At 36.7% G+C, this 26,188-nt stretch overlaps 1 protein-coding gene across 11 annotated transcripts in view; it reads left to right on the top strand.

Moving 5' to 3' along the window:
• ST7 (suppression of tumorigenicity 7) overlaps positions 1 to 26,188 on the top strand; it is a 279,749-nt gene that overhangs the window by 157,579 nt on the left and 95,982 nt on the right. For 6 of the 11 annotated variants that reach the window (XM_050785115.1, XM_050785120.1, XM_050785118.1 and 3 more), the window contains exons 3-8: positions 7,801 to 7,960; positions 17,989 to 18,043; positions 18,687 to 18,802; positions 20,083 to 20,158; positions 22,234 to 22,302; positions 24,189 to 24,343. In XM_050785115.1, coding sequence (XP_050641072.1) covers positions 7,801 to 7,960; positions 17,989 to 18,043; positions 18,687 to 18,802; positions 20,083 to 20,158; positions 22,234 to 22,302; positions 24,189 to 24,343 — 631 coding nt within the window. The remainder of the gene's footprint in view (positions 1 to 7,800; positions 7,961 to 17,988; positions 18,044 to 18,686; positions 18,803 to 20,082; positions 20,159 to 22,233; positions 22,303 to 24,188; positions 24,344 to 26,188) is intronic. The other 5 variants (XM_050785116.1, XM_050785122.1, XM_050785121.1 and 2 more) reach the window with 1 other exon arrangement.

Genomic DNA, 26,188 nt, shown 5'->3' with positions numbered 1-26,188 from the left:
TTTTATCTGCTAGCAAAGACATGCCCAGCCTCTGCAGGCAGTGTTTATTTCAGTGTAGAAAATCTCTGGATTTTGCTTCGCTTTTGGGAGTGGAAGGTGGATATGTGCAGAAAATGCTTGCCTTAATTATCTCAAAATGTGATAGAATGCATAAAATTCTATATGTTGCATTGACATTTATACATAGATTCCTATATACCTATTAAAATGTGTGTGTATGTATTTCATTGGATACAGGGATCAATACACATTTTAATAGGATAGAGGATATGTATATGTGTGTATATGTATATAGATAAACATGTACATATATGTGTGTGTGTGTGTGTGTGTGTGTGTGTGTATAAAACAGAGATATTTTTAAGAGGCATCCAGAGCATAATTTTTAAAAGTCAGAATCAAGAACAGGAAATGGAGAAAATCAGAATGATAAATAAAATAATTAGTTCATGGATTAAATGTAAAAGAAGTGTGTTTTTGGGAAAGTGGTAGCAGATGACAATTGAATAGGAATGAGTTATAACAAAAGATCTGTTTATTGAGTTACCACTCCATGCCAGGTGTACTATATTAAGCACTTTGCATATATTATTTCATTTAATTCTGATTGAAATTCTGAGTGGTAGGTATGACCAGTGTCTTTATATTGCTAAGTATAAACAGACACAAAGTTTAAATAATTTGGCCAAGATTATATAGCAGTTAAATCATGAGATTCAAACCCAGTTCTCTGACCTTGCCTTCCTTCTCCTCTTATTCAAAAGTAAGAGAGCGGAATTGAAGATTGCTGTGTCTCCTTTCACCCCCTTTTCATCCATCTCAAGAACTTGAACTGCACTTCAGGTAGCACTTTAATTGATAGGCATATGGATCACCCAAAATGATGGTGATTCTGGAACAAAGAGTGGAAAAAGACGCAGGGAAACTTGATTACAAGGGCTCTTGGGGGGTTGGGGTGGGAAGTAGCACATCATCTCTGTCAAGCTGTGTCATCTCTGAAGCACCTTGCCTCTTGACTCTAGAATAAAGAATGAGAGATATGCTGTGAGGGCCAGATGGCTGGGGAGCCTGCAGACAATGAGAGGAAACAGGCTCATTTAACCTTGTCAGATTACAGCTTCTTGTGTTCACCACGGAAGTAAATGATCTTCTGCAGGAGACCCCGTGTCAGGCAAAGAAAGTAGTTGATACCTGTCGTGGACTGATTGTGGACATGAGCATTTGGGTAGAACAGATTAATGATAAGCTATGGCAAAGGTGAAGAAGGTGAATGAACTAATGGCGGATAAAGGGACAAAACTGCCATTTTGGCTTTTTCAGCTTACATTTCAGCACAAATTGAGAGACTTGAAAGTCATGTAGTTGCAGTGCTGAGCAAGAATGCTCAGAAGCAATCCACTTTAAATCAGTGAAGACCTAAGGACTAGGCATTCAGAAAACTTGTGACTTACCTAGGAAACTTTGCTAGGTAAGGATGGAGTGAAGACTAGAATTTAAATTTCCACCACTCTGCCCTAGCATCATTCTGCCTCTCCTAAGGTTTGCCTGGGAAGGTGGATAGCAGCAGGGTGTAACGGTTGATATTTTCATTTTAACAGACACACAGAAGTGGGTCAGGTAGATAAGAAAGAGAGAGTGGGGAGAGGGAAAGAGAAAAGAAAAAGGAAAAGAAAGAGGGAGGAGGAAGACTGCAACCTTCTTTGGAGGAAACATTTTTTCTTTTTCCAATTGGCCGTGGGTTAGTCCAGATTTGTCCAGCCTAGAACATAGACCAGTACTTAGCACATTTATATTTTATTTGTGTGATCATTTATTGTCTTCTTTCTCTTTAGAATAGAAGCATCACAAAGGCAGGAACCATATCTGTGTTTTTGTGTACTACTGTATACAAAATGCCAGCATAAATACTTAGAAAATATTTGTCAAATGCACATAAGATCCAAGGAATGAATGAATTAACTGCCTGCGTCAGAATTATCTGGGAACTTGTTTAAAATGATACATTCCAAGCACCACCCAGACTAACTGAATTAGAATCTCTAGAGGAGGGACCTGGAGGATAGCTGGCAGGACTTGGGGTGAATGACACAGGCTGGCTTTTCCCAATTCTCAGTGGTCTCCATGGCTTTTTGCTCAGGAGAGTTACCCTCCCTTTTAGGCCACAGTAGTTAATGCTGCGGTGGAAAATCTCGTCCTGTGAACTTAGAGACACTGAGGTGGGGATGGACCATTGGCTGTTGACCTTGAAGAGAGCCTTACTTCCCTGTGTTTTCTTAAAGTCTTGGCAACAGGTGGCCAGAAAGGCAGGTGGAAGGGCAGGATGCCAGTTTACATGGCCCCTGCAACTGTTTAGGGGAACAGGTGGCTGAGGAGGGATTGACTGAGATCTAGGAAGCAGGAGGCCAAGACCCACTCGGTTGCTATTCCATATTCCTAAACAAAATATACAGAAACCAAGAATGTAAAAAAAAAAAAAAAAAGTTTTATCTGTCATAAGGAATTAGGAAGGACTTTGTAAGAGTCAATATGGTAAAAAGAATATACTTTAGGATCAAAAAAGAAACTAAAAATGTTACAGGTATTACTGTAACACATGCCAACTGCCTAGGTTTATCTTCTTAAGCCCAGATAATCCCCTTTTGCCAAAAAAAAAAAAAAAAACAAAAAAACAAACAAAAAAAAAAAACTGTTTACCACCAGATATATTTTTGAAGACTTAGAGCAGGTGTTGGTTTGGCAATCTTTCTATCTAGGAGTAGACTGCCATAAAGTTTCATATTCCTTCTTCAGCCTCTACCATCACTGTATCTATCCTCCTGTGACATCATTGTAATTCTTAACAAGCACTTAGCCAATTTCAAGCTTTGACATCTTTCGATTTCCCACAGGTTTAATGGCGTTGGTGTGGAATTACTATGCTTTTGCTGTGTGGAAATCTGGAGGCATTTTTGAGTGTGATAATAGGGCATAGGGAAATTCCTGACGCATGAAGTGTTTTATATACAGAATATGCAATTCAAAAGAAGAGGAGGACTTATTGGATAGGAAGAATCTAGGCATCTTGAGCAAAGGCTTTTAGGTCTGCAAGATTGATGGAAGGGCCTTGTTTATTGTTCCTTTGCCAGATTTTTGTTCCCTGCAGGTAAACATGAGACAAGTTTGAAGCTTAGGGCAGCTGGAAACCTGGGTCTCTGCTCCCAGCCCCAGTACTCCTTGGCTATCCTCTCTGCTTCTGTCAAATAATAATGAAGGAACTCACTGGGCATTGGTAACTGGGTCCTTGCCAAAGTATCTTTGTTTTAAATATGATATGGGCCTCGAGTATAGCTTCTGGCCCTTCTGCCTTGCAAGATATAGGTCCAAACCACTTCCTCAGCCCTCATTCCCAATTCCGTCCCCACCTCCCTTATTCCCAGAAAATAAACCTTCCCTGCATCTCCACTGAGATCAGTGTCACCCAGTTTTTATCCGGTTATTGCCTTCTAGCCTGGGAAACAGCTCATAACACACTCTACTTTCCAAAATAGAATGTCTCCCCCTGTTCATTCTTTCTCTTTCTTCCTATCTTAGAGCAAGAAGTGGTTGGTTTTTTTTGTTGTTTTTTTGTGACGGTGTCTCACTCTGTTACCCAGGCTGAAGTGCACTGCCGCGATCTCGGCTCATTGCAACCTCCGCCTCCTGGGTTCAAGCAATTCTCCTGCCTCAGCCTCCCGAGTAGCTGGGATGACAGGTGCCCACCACCATGCCTGGCTAATTTTTGTATTTTTGTGGAGATGGGGTTTCACCATGTTGGCCAGGCTGGTCTCGAACTCCTCACCTCAGGTGATCCGCCCACCTCGGCCTCCCAGAGTGCTGGGATTACAGGCGTGAGCCACTGCACCCGGCCGGTGGGTTACTTTTAAAAGGCAGAATAGATATGCTTCCTACTTGGCATCATGTCTCTGGGTAATTTGTACTGTTTCCCACCATCAGTTTCTCTCTTTCCACTGGATTCTTTTCCCCTAGCACAAATATGTGTGAGCCTCTCTTTTTCATAAAAAACAAAATGAACACAAAATCTTTTATTGATCCTGTTGTTTATTTAGACAATCTCCCATTACATCAACCAGACCAGCCCTTATCATCCATCCAGTCAACCTTCCAACTATCCTTCCATTCAGTCTTCTAGTCATCCCTCCCTTTCTCTCTCCGTCTCTCTGTCCAACATTAACTGAATGCTTACAATAATCTTATTTTACACATTAGAAAACTAATCCCCAAGGAATCAAGAAAAGCAACCAAGGTCGCATAGCCCAGCTATCTAGTTTAAAGGGGTTTTGCCTTTAAACTAAATGGTAAGGTCCCTGTTGACTTCCTAAATCCCAAACCCGCTTGATACTTTTTATTCTCATCTTACCTGACCTTCTTAGGGGAAGAGCATGAATAGGAAAAAAGCACAGGAGAGGTTTTTAAAACTATGAAATGCATATTTGTATTTTAATTTTTTGGTGATCTGTCAGACTAAAAACTGTTTTGTTCCACTGTGACAGGCCCACTGAGCTACTAGCATGTCCAAGAAGTACTTTTAAAATCTAAATTTGTTTATGAGAGCTCTGCTGTTTACATTGTAGGTATGCACCAGGGAAAAGAATTCAAAGTGACACCGAATATGTGCGCATTAAATAACACCATCTGCCCATTTGGATCTCTGCAGCTCTTTTAAAATACTGTGAGGTAATCGCCTAAAGCCTGACATGATTCAGAATAAGGGAAAGATTTTAATGTTAAGACCCTAGATGAGGACACTATGTTTGAAGTTTCAGAAGGTTTTGAGTTATTCCCTTCTTTCTTTACTAGTTGTTCATTCAATATTTATTAGAAGGACAGGGTCCTTTTTTATTCTAGTGTCCCTTGTACACAGCAGAGGTCCATTTTTTGTACTTGTGTTCTCTGTACACACAGGGGCTGTAATATTGCAGGGATATGACAGACCTGAGAAGGCCCTCCTTTTCCTCCCCGAACAGCTGCATGAATAACCCAGTCTTCACTGAGGTCTGTTATTACTGCATTAGAAATACTGGGTCGAAGGTCTATCACCTATTACAAAGCAAATGTCCAGTTAATACAAGTCATTTTTACCTTAGGATGAGTAATCTGGTCCCAGTTGATAGACTACTTCTGGATTGGTTTTTATAACTAGGAAAGCGCAAAGGGACAGTGTCAGAGGGCACTTGGAAGTAAAGATTTGAAAAAAGGAATGATAGGCTACATCTGTCTGTTTACATGAAGCAAGGGAGCTATAAAAAGCCTTGTTACAGGGCCTTGGTAAGATAGTGACAGAGAGCAGGGGCTTCTGGCTGAGTGACTATTTAATTAGCTATGAGACTTTGGTCAGGTCATTCTACGTTGATGGGTAGTTCTCATTCTGCAGCTGTAAGTGGACTCTATGTAGACCTTTAAGGTCCTTTGTAGCACTGACACTTTATGGTTCTGCTGGAAGAACTGAGAAATCTGAAGAAAGCCAGGGTTTGTGTGTGTGTGATGGGTACAGGCATGTCAGGAGCCTGTGAGAGGTATTATGGATCTGTGACATAGACTTGTAGTGGCAGGGGCCAAGTCTGTAATCCTGGAGCACTGCTTATGGTTGGTGTGGAACATGTAGTGCTGTGTGATGGAATCAGTGAACTTAGGACTGGCAGGTGCTCCAGCAGCACAATATGGAAAGCAGAAAAATGACTTGGGGCAAATAATTTTCTGGGTCCTTTGGAGTCTTCTCTTCTAATAAAGGCAAAGCCATGAATCTATTGAGAGCCTTGTTTAGTGGTCAGGACTGTACAGTGAGCAGTACCCTTTGTCATGATGATTTCCGGTACTTTCTACCAACGGTCTAGTAACAGGCAAAATGCTGTACTAACCTGAATTGTAGACTGGCATAAAGAGGGATGCCTCATGGTAGCATGTGAGGTGTGCTGCCCGTGGAAGGGATGTGCATCGTTAACATAATAAATGGCAGCTTTGCTATTACTTTTGACAACCAACTGCAGCAGGCACTGACTTAGGTGTTTTACATGGGGTTAGTATGAAAATTGAGGACCCTTGAGATAAACAATAAATACGATTTCCACTTACAGTTGAAGAAACTAATGTTCAGATAATAACTCACCTTCTAGATCCCTTCTAGACTCCCTTCTAGATCCATGGTGTGTAAATTTATCATTCCTGAACTTTCTTCCTTTATGCAAAATCCCATTCCTAGTCATTCCAAATGTTACAGATTAGTCTTGTCCCTTCTTAACTTTCTAGTATATTCTCCCCTCTCTGCCCAGAGAAAATACTTGGATGTTTTAACATGTGATAATTCACGATAGGTTGAGCACTTTAAAATCTGAAAATCCGAAATCTTAAGTGCTCCAAAATCTGAAACTTTTTGAGTGCTGACATGACACTCAAAGGACGTGCTCATTGGAGCATTTTGGATTTTGGATTTTTGGATTAGGGATGCTCAACCAGTGTGATACACATATTCCAAAATCTAAAAATACTCAAAATCCAAAACATTTCTGGTTCCAGGCATTTCATTTAAGGGCTACTCAACCTATAGTCAAAAAGAGTAACTCCCTGGGATTAAATCAAGGTGTCCTGTTATAGGATTGGAAACGTTTCATTGGATTGATACTTCCTTCTGGTCGTTCATAAATGTTCCTTATATCTTTTTAGAAATCTTTAATAGAACAAAAGAGAGAAAACATCAGTTTTAAAATTATAGCCCAAAGTCCATTCCAGAGTAGATAATCTTGTTTTTATGGAATAAGTAAGGATAAAAGTAATTCTATGTTAATTGCACATTTTATGTTATAAAAATGTAGCTATCCTATGAGACTCTGGGATATGATTGATTCTTAAATTTCTTCTGTGGAATGATTTGTGACTGCCTAAGGAAACCCCCAATCAGGGAGGAGAGAAAAAGATGTGGGAGAGAGCCACTTTGAGCAGTGGTAGGAAGTGTTCACTGTAGAGAGGCAGAGAGCCCAGGTAAGAAGTGTTGGGGGAGGTCACTGCTTTTCCAGTGCTTAGGAAGTCCTGACTTCAGTCTAATCATATAAGCATCATTGTTCTTTCGTTACTGAAAGTTATTTCTTTTCCCTTTTGTAATTCACAGTACATAACAATTAGTAGGCTTGTGAACTAGTAAACATTAATGGTGTACAACAGATGCTTGTGTTTATAAAGCACTTCTCTGCAAGTGGGATAATGCTGAACCTCAGTGGCTGGGTGCTATCCATGTGGGAAATGGGATACATCTCATTCTTTTGTTCTGTAAAACCAGTATCTCCTTAAGGAGGTCTTACCAAACACCTCTGCCACCTCCCCTCCCCGATTTTGCTCGTAAGCATTTTACACAGGTATGGTTTTTATCAGAATATAAAGTGCAAAGAACTGGAATATTTCATAAGCCATATTTCAAAAACTGAGTTATTTATATAAATTTCTGGAATTGTCTTTCATCTATGGTGATTTTGTTATTTGAATATTATATACAAATTTGGAGAAAAATTATATTGAGCAGTTCTTAACAGTGTTCTTTTATCCATGATTGATATTATAGTTTTTTGAAACCAGTATTAAGCAGAGAAAACCACACTGAGAATTTTAAATGTTATTATTAATTTTACTAAAAACTAATTTTTAGAATAAACAGTTTTTGAAATAAAATGTACTTAAGGTGGATAGAATTAGTAAATGTAACATGTTTTGTGGGCATGTGTACAGAAGTCATAAATGATAACAGGGACCATAAACACGCTTATTTTTCTGTTTTAGATATTTGAATGGTGGTATTTTCGCAAGTATGGAACTTCATTCATTGAACAAGTCTCAGTAAGCCACTTGCGCCCCCTTCTGGGAGGGGTTGACAACAACTCTTCCAACAATTCTAATTCCAGTAACGGGGACTCCGATTCTAATAGGCAAAGTGTCTCAGGTATGGAATTTCCTTCAGCTTGCAATATTATTTGCTCGCTCTTACTAAATTATTATTGTTACTCATGCTAAGAGAGTAAGAATGCTGTTATTTAAACATTAGGCTTCAGAGAAAAATGCAGTTCTCCCATGGAGTTGACAACCTGTATCAGAGAAGGAGGGTATAAATATCCTAGGGAAAGGAAATGCTTATCTTATGAATTTTACCCTCTTTTTTTTTTTCATGTGAGAGTTTTGCCCTGTCACCCAGGCTGGAGTGCAGTGGCATGATCTCAGCTTGCTGCAGGCTTCACCTCTTACGCTCGGGTGATCCTCCTACTTCTCAGCCTAGCAAGTAGCTGAGACCACAGGTGTGCACCACCATGCCTAGCTAATTTTTGTACCTTTTGTAGAGATGGGGTTTCGCTATGTTGTCTAGGCTGGTCTCAAACTCCTGGGCTCAAGTGATCTGCCCGCCTTGGCCTCCCAAAGTGCTGGGACTACAGGCGTGAGCCACTGTGCCGGGCTTTTCACATTTGACTTAACCAACAGTCACTTAGGTCAGTGTTCCCAACCTGATGCTATAGCTTCCTTGTCCATAGTTTCTCAAACCTCAGTGAATAGATTCATTTTCTTCCACGATAATGGCAGAATCTCGTGTCTAACTAGATCTGATCACATCACTCCTCTGCTTAAAAGGTATCATTGGTTCCCATTCCACTGAAGATAAGACCCAGGTTCGGATTCCTTAGCACAGCATGAGCTGCTAGCCAACTTTGGCTTCTGTCACAATCCAGTCCCTTTCCCATATGTCCTATTTTCTAGTCACATGAAGCCAATTTTTATTTCTTGAGCATGCCGTGTTTCTCATGACACTCTGCCTACAAGTCTCCCTTTTCCCTTATTCATCTGTCCAAATCACTATCCAAATCAAATGCCACCTCCTGAGAAGCCTTCTCTGATAGTCTGTACACTATCTCTCTACTTCTGTTAATCTTTAATATTTTTACCTTTAGCAACACTTATCAAATTACATTGTGATTTTTTAAAGTATGGCTTTTTGTAGTATCTCTAGCATCTTGCAGTGTCTACTATTTCTTTGAAACAAAGCTGCTGTTACAGCACTAAGAATAGCATCAACATTCATATAAAGAATAAGGCTTAATCAAGGCATCCACTAAGAGAGACAGCAAAATAATAGTGAAAATGGGAAGGGTATGAACTCTTCATTGCATTGAGAAATGATGTCAAGAGATTTAGATCAAGTAGAGAGAGAAGGGAAACTTCAATGAAAATATAAATGTATTCACCATAAAAAATGGTCTCAGATGAGGATGGTTTCTGTTTTCAATCTGTTAATTTTCTACAATGTTCTTTGTCATTCAAAGGCTATAGTAACTCAAGTCAGACAAGAGCACAATTAATCTGTGGGATATACACAGGAGATGCAAAGTGGTAGCAGTTATCCACCACTGCTCAGGCCTGGCGACTGAATGATCAAGATTCTTCGTTAGAATAATAAATAGCATTTATTATAGTAGCTGGTTAAAGTAATGTTTTGCTTTGCTGAGGTCTCTTTTCCTTTCATAAAGTGAATGAGTTTACAAAGTCTCGGACAATTTTGTTACCTGGCTGGGCAATGCCATCTTTTATACATGTACCCTTTAGTCATAAAATAAATTGTACCAAGAGGTGCCCAGTACTACTCATAGCAGGCTGGCAGGGTCTATTAAAAGAGTATTGACTTAAAATCTGGAACAAAATTTATATATACACTGATCCTTGATTCGTACAACCTGGTTAGACAGTTACGAAATGTGGGTCGGTTATTCTAGACAGGAAGGAAAACACCTAATGTGGCTTTTTAAATTTCTTCTTCTTTATCCTTCAAGTTTTAGAACTGGTGGCTCTCTCCTTGAAGGAGCAAATTACTTTTCCCAGCTTGGGTCGGGATCTCCTCCTTTGTTTTCCTTAGATTTGTATGTTTTCCTCATACAACCAGAGCACTTATCCCTTTGTCTCCTTTGATAGAGTTTTCCATGGGGATAAGAACTTTGCCTTTAAAAAAAATCATATTCATAAAAACCTACACAAGACTAGGTTCATAAGAAGTACTTAGGTAATGTTTACTCAGTTGACAGAGAGACTGAGCTAGGAAATTCTTCCCACTTGTTTTATAAGAGGAGAAAGTACAGGCCTTGCATGTACTCATGTGTTAATTCATTGAGTTTCAAAGAAATAGGACACTGCAAGAGGCTAGAAATAAAGCCATGCCTTAAAAATTACAATGCAATTTGATAAGTGTTGCTAAAGGTAAAAATATTAAAGATTAACAGAAGTAGAGAGATAGTGTACAGACTATCAGAGGAGGCTACTCAGGAGGTGGCATTTGATTTGGATAGTGATTTGGACGGATGAATAAGGGAAAAGGGAGACTTGTAGGCAGAGTGTCATGAGAAACACGGCATGTTCAAGAAATAAAAATTGGCTTCAAGTGACTAGAAAACAGGACATATGGGAAAGGGACTGGATTGTGACAGAAGCCAAAGTTGGCTAGCAGCTCGTGCTGTGCTAAGGAATCCGAACCTGGGTCTTATCTTCAGTGGAATGGGAACCAATGATACCTTTTAAGCAGAGGAGTGATGTGATCAGATCTAGTCAGACACAAGATTCTGCAATTATCATGGAAGAAATGAATTCATTAACTGAGGATAACCTGTGTAAATTCTCACTTCTGTTTGTATTTTTTACTTGGCTAAGACTGAGCTTTTGGATATTATTACTAATTCAATGATAATATTATCTACTAGTATTCATTTGATATTAATATCTACTAGTATTTACTGAGTGCCTACTATGCATTCTATATGTCCATTCATTTCTTGTATAATAGATAGCTGCATTTATTATCTGATATCATAACAGTGTTCAAATAGTTATCCTTAGAAAAATGGAAATTCCCTTGTCTAAGTATATTTAGGTCTCCGTCTGCCCACTTCTTGACATTTGGGCTTCTGATATTTGGCTGACTCAGCTAAACAAACATGTGTGCTAGCTTGGAAGTGCCAGATACCACTGGAATAATCCCATTGTCTATTTCTGTTTTTTTGTGGTGATTTTGATTTTTGAATAAGAAAAATACTAAAAAGGTACGTTGTCTGAATTTATCTCTACTTTTAATCACTTTCTATTTCATAGTCTCATTTCAAATGCTAAGTATCAAGAAGGTCCAAAGCTGAGGGTTATCAGTGTATTTTCTTAAACTTGTTTAAAAATTCCCATTGCCTTCATAATAATAAAATGACTATTGGCCTTAATAACAAAAGGGTGAATCTGTTGACTTTCTTGGAGCATCATAAGACAGCCCTTTGCTGAATTGTGCATGAAATATAACATGGCTCACAAAGTCTCATGGATGTTGGCAAAGGCAGTGTAATGGTATTTTATTGATTATTTGAGAAAATCATTGAAAATAAGAATAAATGGAAAATATCAATTATAAACATTGTTCTATATGAAAATTCAGTGTAACTCTTTCCTTAAGGAATAATTTGTTTTGAATAAAAGCTGAAAAACATGGCCTACCTAAGAACAACTTGGGATGGGGGTGGTGGAGTGAGGAGTGAGAAAGGTTGTTATGGTTACAGGCAGATTGTACATATATTTTTAAACTTCTGGATTTGTACAAAGTGGCCTGAATGCAGACTTGCTCAAAATTTGCAGTGATCTTTATCTGTGGGCCAGTGGAGAAATGTAGTTAATTATACAGTTTCTTACTTCAGTCAAACTTCAGATTGTTTGGCTGAAGTTAGCATTTGTGTCCATTCCACTGGTTTTGCTTTATTTGGGAGCTAAACTGCTGTTTTCCTCTCAGATATGCAATTTCTGATAAACTCTGCTTATATATTCTGCCACATCACCATGTTTCTCACTACCATTTCTTAATTCAGCTTAGTTTATGAGCTGATGATGAATAGGGATTTAAAAGGTCTCAGTAACATTCTGAATTTGGGTTTATGGGAACATCTGTTTGATAATTTGCCTTGTTCTCAAATAAGATTTCATAAAGACAAAGGTTTGCAGTGTTTACCTTCTTCAGGATAATGCGAAAAGTGGAGAGTGCTCTGTCATGTGAAAAACATCCCTGCCAAAGTCAAGTTTAAATTATCTGAGATACTTTAATAGCCTCTTGCGTAGAACTGGATCTTTAAACAAACTGGATAGTCACTTGGCTTCCTGTCACAAATCATCTCCTTTTAATCTCTTTTAATCTTCATAAGATATATACATGTATATTCCAAATTCTAAATAATTTTAATAATTCTATATAAATGTATATATTCTAAATTCTGAATTAAATTTTATTACATGGCTAGAAGCAATTTAAGCGCTGATTAAATTCAGATAATAAAGAAAAACAATGGCGATGTAGAAATTCAGGTAGAGTAAAAAAAATATATTCAAGACCTTCATAGATCCCAAATTTTCATAACACTAGAGCAAATAATTTTCTCCATAGGAAGCCATTTCGTTCCAATAATAATAACTAACACTCTTAGTGTCTGCTATCAGCTTTGTATGATATTATCTCTTGTGATCCTCACAATAGCCCCAGAAAGCAGATATTATTATTTCTCTTTTATAGTTAAGGGAGCTGAGGCATAGCAAGGTGAAGTAATATGTCCAGGGTCACATGGCGGATAACCTGGGTCATCTTACTTCACAATTCAAGTTCTTAAGCACTTTAAAAAATTCAATTGACCTTGTCCAGAACCTCTGTGAGGTCTGTAAACCAAGATTAACCTAATTATCAAGCAATTAAAATAATAATTTTAGTAAAATTCTATACTACAGTGGATGACATTATTTCTGAAGTGACATTAACCTAAACTTACTGTAGGAACAAGTCAGTGGCAGGATTGCCAGTGGTTGACAGCTGGGGCTCTGGGGTCAGACAGATGTGGTCCTAATCTTCTGTGTGTGACCTTGGGCAAGTTGTTTAACTTTCCTACGTCTTAGTATCTTAACCTGCAAACATGGGAATAGCAGTGATGTCTACCGCATAGAGTCACTTGAGCATTAAATGAGGTGTGGAAATGTCAAGTCAGAGGACAGCCATTTGGCAGTGTGCCCAGATGAACTGATTTCTCTACGAGTATGATTGTGGAGAATGGCAGTCACTTGGAGGTATGGCTTTGTGGTCAGCCAGGCTTACTCACTAGCTGAGTGACTCTTTTATATCCAGGCCATTCAGTGCTTGCCTTTCAAATATATTCCTCAGCAAAACTGCAAAGTGCTACATGTCAAGGACCTTTCGGGCTGCTCTCTAATAGTCTCAATGCGGGTAAACTCACCACAATCTAATGGATGTGTTGAAAGTGATTATCTTAGCCAATGTTTTTCACATCTTTTTAAAATCCTTTGCCAGTAAAATTTGTGCTCTAGTACAAATTAGATCTCCAGTTAAATGATGATAATACCTAAAACAGTTTTAGTAGCTAGGGAATACTTATTTAGTAAAGTTATTTCACAATTTCCACATTATTTGGTAGGATTGGTTGACTTAGGTGAAAACTGACCAATGAGAAGTGTATGACAGAAGCTGCTACAGATTAACCATCTCAACAGTATTCTTGAAGAAAGTAGTACATTATCTTAAATAACAGGCCAAAATAATGGTCTTAAAATTCACATGTACTTATATCTTTTGTTATTTCATAAATAATTTGAGATAGTAACATATTTGAATTGAAAGCTACCTACATATTTTTGTGCCTTTACTTCTAATCATTGTTTCAAAATAGCATTTTAAAGTTATGAAAGAGTTAAAGCTTAATTATTTAAGAATATGAATATTTTTACTCATAATGATTGCTTTAAATTGATCTGAATAATGTAGAGAATAGGGTATTCATTTCTGAGCTATCAAAGCTGATAAACATATGCACAATCACTTGTCAGAAATTGACTGATTTGGGGTTAATTTTATAATACAAGCCAATGAAACTTTAGCTAGCACCCTTTTTTGTTGTACTTTGGAACTAAAGTGTTTAAAAGTGTTAAAAAGTTCCTAATGTTTTTCCAGAGGAGTTTTTAAAAACTGTTTCTCTAGTGAAAAGTCTAACTGATGGACTCACAATATTTCCAAAATACGATGTTGCAGGATTTAACAGGTTTGTTGCATATAATGGATAAGAGTTGGGCAGTCTGGACACCAGGCCTTAATCTCATTTACCATAGACCTTATGGAAATTAGCTTTTCTGTTTTTACTTTTGTAAAAAGGATGTAATATATACCTCTAACTAATGTATGTGAGGAATATAGATAAATTGAGCTTTAGGCCCCTTTACAGAAAGGATCAATGAAAATCAAGCTCATAACAACAACAAAAGTTGCGGCTACTGCTGTTTGTAATAACGTTGTCATGCTTGTCCATACTTTAGATTCTGGGAAGAAGTGTTAACATTTTGAAACCTTTCTGGGCCATGAATTAGCAATTTATAACTTTTGAAGTCCCTATGACAAGGAATGTTCTATCTTTTTTTTTAATTTTAGAAAAAAGTTTTCAGAGTTAAATTGGGTGTAGAATAATATTTTCTTTCTGTGTGATTAAAAGTCCTGTGACTGTAGAGCTTTTTGTTTTGTTTTATGAGAATTGAGTTCTCTTCCCTTGAATATTGTGACAAAGGGAAAAGTCTGTGGTTCTCTCAGAATATTTATTCCCTCTGTAGAGCTTCTTCAGGTGGGTGCCAGTTAGTTCAATACCCTTTTCACTTTTCTGCCAAGGCTAAACATTCCTCTAAGACATAAGCTGTTATCTTTTTTTTTTGTAACCCATGGCCTAATTGAGAGATTAATGCATAATTAGCTACTCAATACATGTTTAAACCACACAGTCTTATGAGTGATAGGATGGGCATTGTAGAAGAGTAGTTGAGTATGAAAATACATGAAATAAGTATGATTGCGATGATAGGTTTTAGTAGGGAGTAGTGAGAGGGAGGGCTAAAAAAAAGGATTAGAGCTTGCTTTTAGAAGTACTTAGCTGTAGATAGTAAACATTATTCTTTAGGTTCTTTGTCTCTCACACAGAAACGTGTAATTATCTCATTATGACAAAGTAGGGAATCTCTTCCGCAGACTTTGGGAATTAAACAAGTGTTATTCCAATATTTGCTGCTGCCCTTTTTCTTGAATTTCATTCTTGTATGTGTGCTGAGGATGGAACATTTCTGTCAGCACTTGTGAGTAGAGACTGCACTGTGAATTGCTGCGTATGGAACTATAGAGAGCATGTTTGTTGTATTAAGGGCATATTTTTAACTATATTATTAATGATATTAGCAAGTTCGTGATGAAGTCCCAATCAACTTCTAGTGAATCTTGAGGGCATTAAAATTGTTGATGTTAATGAAGAATGGAAAATTCCTTTTGGAGGTAAAATTTTAAATCTGATTTGAAATAAAGAATTTATTTGTTAAAGGAACAAATAAGAAACTCTTACCCTCTGGAGATCTGAGTATTTCTTGACTTAAATCTTCATATTCTAATATGCTTGGTATTTGTGTCCTTCGTCCCTATCACTAAAACATCAGGCAGCCTGATACTTATGAGGTATGTTCCCTGGAGTGATTCCAGACTGAGTTTTTGCAGTCAAGGTAAGATTATGGAACAGAGGGACAAAGAAGAAATTAACATAGCTGTGGCCTAATCTCAAAGCAAAACTTTGACATGTGTTCATGTTTGACCTCTAGATTGCTTGTTTCTTAAAAGAAAAATATACCTGGCTTGCACCTTCAATTTAAGGGCATAACTAGTGAAGACATTTCTTAGGTACTTCTTCATTACATGTTTTATTCTCACTTAGAACAGTTTACATCTGATGCAATTACTTAGATCCTTTTTTCTAAGTTTTAGGGATAATTAAACTGAATTCAGCACACATACACGACAACGATGTTAACACAGATTTCTTTTTAAGCTCAGTTCTCTAATGGAAGTCATAAAAGCAGTATTTCACAATGTTTGCTGCACCCCCTACTGGCTATATTGTGACACTTCCTAAATAAAGAGCATCTTTAGATACTGCTCAGTGAATACATGATTTCTCTTTGGAGTTATTTTTTGTTTAGAAATCATTTCAATTGCATCTGATATATAATAGAGTTGAAATTTTAATTGAAAACAGTTTTCTTTGTAATTTGTCAATTGATGTTTAAACAGTGCTTAACCTTTCAGGTAGTATAATAATGTATTTGTTGGAGACAAAATATTTGCCATAGCCTTTTTACTAATATTTCAGAGGAAATTCAGTGGAGGAGAAACATCTCCCCAAATGTTCTTCTTTTATAGTAAATAATTCTACCACGAGGATCCTTATCCATAAATCTATATTCATGTTTATTTTATGATAGATACAAACCTTGCAATATTCATGAAGCTTTAAGAAGAGCACTTTGAATCTTAAAAGAGATTCTCTGAGCAGGGGTTAGCAGTGGTGAGGTCCAGGTAGTTATAATAGCCATAAGGGCAGGGATTATGGTTATTTGGCTCACCAGTGTGTTTCAAGCCATGATCTGGAGTCAGGGTGTTAGTGATTCCTCTAAGGGGAGAAAAAGTAATTACAGGAAGCATAATTTTCTAGTTAATGCCATATGAATTGACAGCCATCAAATCTCAGTTTCTCAGGAACAAAATGCAGAGATGCTAAATTAAGTGGACAAAGATCATTTTCTAAATGGCAAGTTAAGCTAAGTGACAAAAAATTTAGGGCCATTATTTATAAATATTGCGTGAATTTTAAGTGGGATCCTGCCCTAATTTAGAAATAAGTGCATCTTCTTTAAATAAAAACATGTATTCCTGTTACGTGTACATCCTTTACTATCTTAACAAATATTTATTGAGATTACACACATGTTCCCAGAGTGTTTTGTGTTCTCCATTATCATATTGTGTTGAAATTGATGGTTTACTTATTTCCTCCAGTGAGTGCTCAAATTAATGCTCAGTGGATGGATGGACGTTGAATGTACAGGACTGAGGGTAGAATCCTAATGAATCACCATGTGGCCTTTAATGTCCTTTGGATTTCTGCAATAATCGCTCACTTTTTTGTACATATGTTGTTGGATGTGGTTTTTGCTGGTTACACATGCACATAGATGTTTTGAATACTATTAACTGTTTTTTTTTTCTAATAAAATCTTATTCATCCAAAATCTAGTACTCTGAATCAGTAGAAAGTCTTAATCATAGACTGTTTTAAAAGAATTGTAGTTTATTAGTCATATGCTTACCATTGTAACACAGTCTTAAAGCTAATGTTTGACTTTTCTAAGTTAAAGTCCTTTTGTTCTAAATTTCTGTGGTCCTGGTATGATGAAAAGGTATGGTCTATTAGGACATGCTAACATTATGATATTAGTATGATGATTAGTACATGTATCTATGCAAGTAAATGATATTAAAATGCTTTGAGACAATTTTTAAAATTGCATTTCTTCCTACAACATGGTAGCCTTATTAATTTTCTTATTCCTTTCCTGTAAGGCAAAAGCAAACTGGTAAATTATCATAAAATCACTGTTATCATGAACTCAAATTAAGACTGTAAGGCTCTTTGCGTATTATACTCTAGAGTTTGTCTTGTCACGTACGTTATTGTGAGATATGTTTCAGACCAACAGAAAATAGGTTTACTTCTGCCTATACTTTTATCTATAAGATTTTAGAAGTAAATTCATAGAATCAGTTTGGACCTCTTGAAATAATTTTAGGAGTTATGAACTAGCTGATTTTGGCGTGTATCTTGATTTGGCAAGTGAGGAAACTCAGGCCCAGAGAGATTAGGCAAAACTTTCCAAAGTCTGGAGCCTGAGCCACATTTTGTGATTAACCACCCAGAGTTTTTCCACATTGCTTCCCATGGAAAGGATAGAGAATAGAATTATCTTATCAAATGGCCAGGAAGGGTGTTTTGCTGAATTAATTAGCTTGTAGTGTCACTGAACTTACGTGTAACATTTTCACATTTCTCTTTGTTGCAGAATGCAAAGTATGGCGAAATCCACTAAATTTATTTAGGGGTGCTGAATATAATCGGTAAGCATTTTGACAGCTTGGGAAACAAATGGGTCTGGTTCAGAGAGCAAAGACAGCAGTAAATGTTTTTGCTGGTTCATTTAGGGGTCATTGTAACAGTCTATTTAGTGCATCCATTTTTTAATACTATCTTCAAATGTTTTGATTTTTCTGTTTTATAAATATTTTAGCACTAGGTTTGGGATAATGTACAAAAATGTGTAGTTTTTAGAGTTTTTGTATTAACAGTTATTCTTTTCAATATATACTATACATTCAAAACATTTCGAAGCTTACCTGGAATATGGTTATAGAGATGTCACAGAAGTTATGTTGGAATTTAGTTTAGCAAAGTAATTAGGCAAATTAGAATTTTCTTAGCTTTAGGAAAGTATCTATTCATAATATGAATTAGGGAAGGTTTTCATTAGCAATGGCTAGTAAATTTTAAGACGAAAATACAGGGGAAAATGTTTATATATTTTGATTGATATAATTTCTGAAGGGAGAATAAGATGATTTAAAAAATTTTTTTTTATTCATTAGCAAAGCTATTTTAATATTCAGTTAATGGTCTATATTTCAACACCTCTGCAGCTTAATGTTTTATAGGTCTTGCTTTTCTCTCTGAAAAGTGTCTAATCATCTTATTTCTCCTTTGCAGGTATACTTGGGTGACAGGACGAGAGCCTCTTACTTACTATGACATGAATCTCTCTGCCCAGGACCACCAGACGTTCTTTACTTGTGACTCGGACCATCTGCGTCCCGCAGACGCAAGTATGAAAAATCCATACGTCCTTCTGAATGGGAGGGCTTTTTGGCTTAAGTATGAAGATTTCTGCTTTTAGAATATCCACTCTGTAAAACTCCAATGAATAAAATGTTAAATTGTTGATTGACTAATAAGAACCCAGAACTCTGATAATTATGTAAACCTTTATCACAATGAAGTATTAATGTAGAAATGAGTCCCCTCATAATAATTTGAATCATGATTTTTAAAAATATATTAAATTTGGTTTTATATATTTTAAAGAAATATAAATCTTATATGATGCTAATGAAATTATTGGTTGAGTTAGCCTGAAGGATCTTGCTCCTTTATAATATCCAAAGTAGAAAGTGGAATTCACTGGATTAAAATGATTAATGAATATATTTTAGTGACTTTTATTTGCTGGTTTACAGGTTAACTATCGAATGGGGTCATGGCCTTGGCTATTGGAGTCCAGATGTGTGCTCCATCTGAGAAAATACTTTGTTTAGTGTGTATTTTACATTACTTGAGTTTCAAATAATTCAACCGAAATTTTTTGTATTATAAAACTAACTCAAAGTAAATAGGTGAAAAAATGTTTTTAAAAGGGAACCTCTGCACACTCTGAAAGAATTTATAAAATACAAATTTATAAAATAAATAAGGAGATTGTTACTCCTTTGTAAAATGGTACTCTTTGCTATGGTAGAAACATCATGGTACAATAAATATTCCCCAACATTAAGCTTCCCACCATATGTTCAGAAACTGCTCTGATGTATAAAAGCTAGGTTTGTAGGTAAATTTGGGATGTCAGTACACATGTTAAGCAAAAGCTTAAAGCACTTATTACTGACCCACACATCATTCCTGAAATGGTTTCAAAATGTTCTAACACCAAGAGTCTGTAATAAGTGCTTCAGAAAATGACCAGTTATGTTGCATCTAAGTGAATGGAGAGGTTAGTAGCAATGTCATCTCAAAATGTGTAAAATAATGTATGTTCTCCAAAAACAAGTGACATTAATGTGCAAACGACATGCAAAATCTCTGTTAGAGTGCCTTTTCTTGATTTCCTTAGCCTGTAGTTTTGTGAGCACAAAAAAGGTTTGCTATCAGCAGTTGAAACACAGTGGAATAGCACATTAATGTGACTTTGGAGATTTTGGCCAACCCTCTTAGCAATGAACTATATTCTTGTAATTTAAGCTGACATTTCCAATTTAGCTCTTGTCCTCTACTGAGTCTACCTAATTATATGTATAGATTGACTTGGTTTTTTTCTCTTTTTCTTAAATAGTAATGCAGAAAGCCTGGAGAGAGAGAAACCCCCAAGCTAGGATTTCTGCAGCTCATGAAGCGTTGGAGATAAATGAGTAAGTGGCGGAAAATCTTGCCGTTAAAAAGGAAATCTCATCCTTTGCTGAATATATTCAGTTGCCATTGATAGGATACTTAAATTAAACTGCATTTGAACTGGAGGATGATTTGGGGAGTTATTACTCTATTTAAAAAAGTTGTTTTTCTTTTTAAATGAAGGACAGTCACTGTGTGGAGGTGGTTTTAGTCATTTTAGAGAGAAATTCAATGGCTTTGCTGTAATCCTAAATTAATTTCTTGAAGGGCTTTCCCTAGGATATTGTGAAGATATAAAATAAATACAATTATTTACATATCTAAAACATTTTGACAGGGAAATTTTTCCAGATGTAGACTGCGCATGTGCACTAGAACGTTTTCTAGTAGAACTTCTGCTAGTGGGGAAAACATGATAACAACATAAGGTTTAAAAAAAATTTTAGAAAATATTTCAAGATTAAGACAAAGATAAGAGGAAATGCTGTCTTGAGTGTTGTTAAACATTCTATGGGTTACCAAGGAAGGCTGGGAAATCTCTTCTGGAGATCTCAGAAAATGAGAAAGATTCTTAAAGTTGGAGTCATACAAACTCAGGGTTGGCAGAGACCTTAAAGGTCATTTAGCTCAACCACCCATCTGGTGCTTGAATCACCTCAACACTATCCTTGCCAAGTGGTCATTGCTAAACTATTTTATGATTTTTCTAAAGAAGGTTACAGAATCTTCTTCAGAGGTCTTAGGAAAAAAAAAAAAAAAAAAGATTGTCTTGAGAGTTGGAAATCCTGCCATTGTAACCAGTTGATCTATGGTTTCTGATTCTGTCATGCAACATATTTATTTTCCAGTTTCTTGTCATCTACAAATTCGATATGCCTGCCTTCTGTGTGTCATCCATGTTTCTGAGAAAAATATGAGGGCCAGGAATAGAGCCCTGTGACATGACATGTAGAAACTACCCTCCAGGTTCATGTCTTCATGAATCACCATCTTTTGTATTGTTCATGTAAATCTATTAGAGTAAATTAAGCTAGCACAATCTGATTTATTTATTCTTAGTGGATTTAAGCTGGCTTCTAGTGGTCACTACTTTCTTTTTAAAGTGCTTGGAGACCATCCCTTTAATAATCCATTAGAATATCTTTCCAAATCACTGTGCTCTGTAGTTTGGGAAGTCAGCCTTCTTACCCTTTTTGAAAATTTATGCTACATTTATCATCTCATCTTCTAGCACCTCTCCATTCTTTGTGATTCCTCGACTATCCACAGAGAGCAATTCCATGGCCTGCCTAGAAGGTCTTTTGGTTTCCTGGGATTTGCCCATCCAGTCCAGTAATTCATTTAGAATGGATCAATTATTTGCTATCTTACATCTTTTTACCCATTTTAGAGTTTAATTTCTTCTCCCTTTTTCAGTCTGACAGTCATTCTCCTTAATAGAGAAGCCAGGAACAAAATAGGAGGGAGTTTTGCTTTTTCTTTATTATCTACTGCTGTTAACAATAAACCTTCCTTGTTTTGATGTTGTTATGTTGTTTGTCTTTTTTTTTTTGCTTATTTGCTTTTGTGACATGGGGATGGTGATAGGGCCTTAAACATAATTTTAAAATAGGGAATACATGGTTGTCTTTAGTATTTTATTTTGTCTTTATTATTATTATTATTATTATTATTTGCAAGCATCAGCTAATTTGGAATTGTAGCTCTCCTGACATTATTCTTATAAACTCATTCCACTCTCTTATAGACCATCATTACATGCCCTCTTTCCATCTTTTAAAATACGTCCTTTAAAAATCTGACCTGGGAGAAATCTCTGTGAAGCCGTATTGGTTACTTAAGTGCCACCCCTCTTTTCTTCCTGAGAGGATCATTTGTGATTGCAGTTACAGTTGAACATTTAGAAGCTGCTCAACCCTCTTAAACCATTTTTCCTTCTGAGTCTCATGCCATTGAATCATGCCTCTTTTCTTTGAATTTTTTGAAGTCCACCTTCCCCTCTTTGATTACCCTGAACTCCGAAATGACATAGTGACTCTTTCTGAATGTTCCTATCAATTTTCATTTTACCAACTATTTTTTTCTTCTTGGGCAGAATTAGGTCCAGAGTTGAAGTTCCCCTAATTGCTTCCTCTACCATCTGGGAGATAAAATTGTTACCAAAGTAAGTCAAGAACCTGTTGGGTGCCCTACTTCTAACCAAATGAGACTTCTAGTGGATATCTGGATGGTTGACACCCCCATCACCACACTTTCTTGCTTCTGTGTGTGTATTGTGTTGTGACAAGGATGCATCATCTATATCTTCCATCGAGCTGAGCAGTCTGTTCTGTACTCCCCAACCATTAGCACTTCTATTGCTCTCTCCTTTTTCCTTCACTCACAAGCTCTTAGCATGTTTCTACCCCAAACTCATGCGTTTCCACATAGATGTATGTTTCTTGGCCAGTAGTGCTACTCTGCCTCTCCTCCTAAGAATACCATTTGAAATTTAAATAAGCAAAGCAAGCAAGCTAGCCCCAACCATTCTTGGGTTCCCAGCCCAACAACTACAATCTTACAGTTAATTCCTCTGATACTGTATCTACCACTCAGTATTACAATCTCAATTTTCACTTCATTACCCTTGCCTCATATTTATATGTCGGCATCTGAAGCCTTAAGCATTTCTTCTGATGCCTGTCCCAGTTATTTTCTCCAGTGAATCACTTGGATAGTTTCAGCATCATTATGGTTCTTTCCAAGTCATGGATGCTGCCATCTGTAGAAATTGGTTTTATAGCTGTTTTTCTGGGCATTTTTCTCCCTCCCTCACCACATTGTTTAAAGCCCCATTGATGGTTCCTGCCTGAAATTAGAGAGATTGGCTGAAGACCTTACAGACCCTTCCTAAGGCTAAGATTAATTAGTAGCCCCAACCCTTACATTAGCTGTGAAGTTCAGCCTCCTTTTCCTAGCTGGCTATTGCAGTTTGTGGACAGTAAAAGTAGCATTTGGTTTTACTTTCTGTTTATTTTCTCTCTTGTGGTCTGATGGAAATAAGTAGGGAAATGGCCACAAGTGAGGCAGTGGGGAAGGAAAGTGGAAGGATGGGTGCAGGGCCTGTGTGGTCTGTTACAGCCTCACTACTGCCCTATTCCATTCCCTGTCTTTGGCAGTGGGTTGTTCCTCATATGCTTTGGAAGGTTTAAATTCCCAAGAACTCCCCATGTTCATTAATTATCCTTTTGGCTTCCCACCTTAGAGGCTTGTTGAAAGGATTATATGAGATGATATATGTTAAGTGCCTGGCACAGTGCTTAATAGATACTGAGCAACAAGTGATAGCTATTGTTGTTGAAGGCATGAGATTTAACTTGTTAGCTACTGTGGCTGAGTCAGATTTTGAGTTCTTCAGAAATAACACTACTTGTAGGTTCTTCCCATGTTCTCTGAAGCAGAAAGTCAGTGCTAACTGTAAAGAGATGTTGAAGCACTGTGTTTTTTTCAGTGAGTAACTTGATTTAACAGATTTCTTATTCTGAAGAAATCCTTAGATTGAAGATAATCTGTGTTTGGTTAACAGAAGTAAACCTGTATATAGCACCTCTAACTTTAAGTGTTGGAAGGAACTATTTAATAACAGCTGTTATCATCACCATCACTAGCTGACATTTATTGAGCACTTAACCACATGCTGGCTATAGTACTGAGCACTTTACATGCATCATCTTACTTAACCTTCACAACAACACTGTGAACAAAGATTCCATGTTGTTCTCCATCAGGGAGGCAGAGTAAGAACTTGCCCAAATTGACACACTAATAAAGGGTGGAGTCCATATGTGAGCCCCATGCTCCTAACACTACACATCCTACCTCTCAAGCTAAAATATAGACGTTTCTTTTGTACCATTATTTTGTGTCAGCAACTACAAACAGGGGTGCATGAACCAGTTGGCCACTCTGCATGTTTTGGCGTAACTCCTTGCCTTTCTGCATGAGCTCCTACAAGTCTATTACCATGTCCTTGGCTTTGTAATTGATGGTGGCTATTATCTGAATGAACAGGTGTGCAACTGCTTATATTCTTTTGGCTGAAGAGGAAGCAACCACCATTGCTGAAGCAGAAAAACTATTTAAGCAGGCCCTGAAGGCTGGAGATGGCTGTTACCGACGCTCTCAGCAGCTACAACATCATGGATCCCAGTATGAAGCCCAACATAGTAAGGTTTCCTCCAGGTTGATGCATTGGGGGATCAGAATTGTAAATATTATTAATCAGAGCAAATTTTTAGTCCAGTTCAAAATATGATTCTCCTAGACAAGAGAAAATATTGGCTTTTGCTTTATTTTTATTAATTTTCTTCTTTCCTATAAGTGCGGTTGGTAAATAATTAACTTACAGCTTCATTACTGTTTATAGTCACATTCCCTTTCCTGCCCATAGACTCCTAACCCCAGAAATAAATGGCAGTAATCTTTGATGGTAACCTTTTTCCCTCCTGAGTTCTTACATATTTCTGTTCATCAGTCGCTTCTGCTCATAACTTTAAAACCCAGTTGGGAAACAGGATTTAAATTAGCCATAGTGTTAGCAAAGGTTTTATCTTATAGATCTTCTGTAAAATGGATTAAAATAAGACAGTTAAGAATATAAGTTCTTGGTGATTGTATCAGTATTTTTTGTTACATAAGAAACATTTGTATTGGCTTCCAGAGAGAAAGAGCCACGAGCTCCTAGTTATTTATCTTTTTTTCTATTAAAATAATACCTTTTTAAACAAACAAACAAAAACTGCCCTTTTAAATTTAAGATAACGCTTTAAAACCCGAGACCTTTCACTTCAGTATACTAAATGGAAAGTCAGTGACACTTTGTAGGGGAACCATATAGAAAGAAAACAATGCAATCTTTTCTGGAATTCCCTGACCCCCTCGTCTCATCAGTTTGTTTGTTGTTTAAGCAGAAATTTTGCAGTCCTTGTGGTAAGAGAGTAAGTATTTCCATGGTCCAACCAAAATTCACAAAGTTATTTTGTTTCTCACTTAGTTTCTCCCTCCTGAAATTTAGGGAGTAGGGATGTATCTCCTTCATATTTGAGATTATAAAATTAAATGTTAATGTTAAACTTGGATTTGGTGTAGAAACTGACTGCATTAGTCCCCATAACTAAGGTGTCAGCAAAATCTTTGCATTACAGCCTGCATATACATGAGTATGTCCTCACATGTACCACAACAATACCTAGGTTTTTATTTTTATTTTGCAGCATCTATATGCTAATAAAATCTCTAATCACCATCTATGTCTCACTTTTTAATAAAAAAGTGTTTTAGTGTAATGCAGTGCATTTTGAAGACAGTAGTAAATGTGTATTTTGTAAACTAAATGGAAATCAATACATAAAATTACATAACCTATAATACATTAATTTTCTTTCTTTTCTTCTCTAAATTAAATCCTTTCAACCTGTTGCCTAAATCCAAAAATATAATCACATTTTTAAAATAATTTGTAGGTACTTGGCAAATTTTCAGCACACATCTTGTTCTCATTGTTTCAATCTTGAAATGTTAGGACTTTCGTCTTAACATCTTTTAATAGCTGCATATTATACATGTACTTAATCTATAACAGGTGTGTCATATTTTTCTCAAACGTGGTAATTTTTATCGAGGATTAAACACATGCATGTTCTCATTGGTCTGAAAACATATCCAACAAGACATATAATTAAATAAAAGATTAAGATTAGAAGTTGTTAATGTACTTTTTTTAAGAGTCATTTTAGTGACTATTGTTACAACTATTTAGCTTGTCAATTCTCTAACACTAGGGTAGTTTTTCATTTTGTTGCATACTCTATTGTCATATCTGGAATGTGTTATATTGCCATCTAAAATCAACTGCTTAGGGGACCTGGAGATGATTATGATGTCACTAGTGTTAGGGAAAGAATAATATGAAGCAGAAGTTCAAGATGAGGCTTCTCCAGACTTAATGTCAAGAATGAAACAAAAATAGTTCATCAGGATGCAACCTGAGATTCACCTCTGCATCTTTACCA

This window comes from Macaca thibetana, chromosome 3 (assembly GCF_024542745.1).
Source record: "Macaca thibetana thibetana isolate TM-01 chromosome 3, ASM2454274v1, whole genome shotgun sequence".
NCBI classification, from domain to species: Eukaryota; Metazoa; Chordata; class Mammalia; order Primates; family Cercopithecidae; genus Macaca; species Macaca thibetana.
The sequence above is the reverse complement of the archived record's forward strand: the minus strand, read 5'-3'. Positions and strand labels throughout refer to the sequence as shown.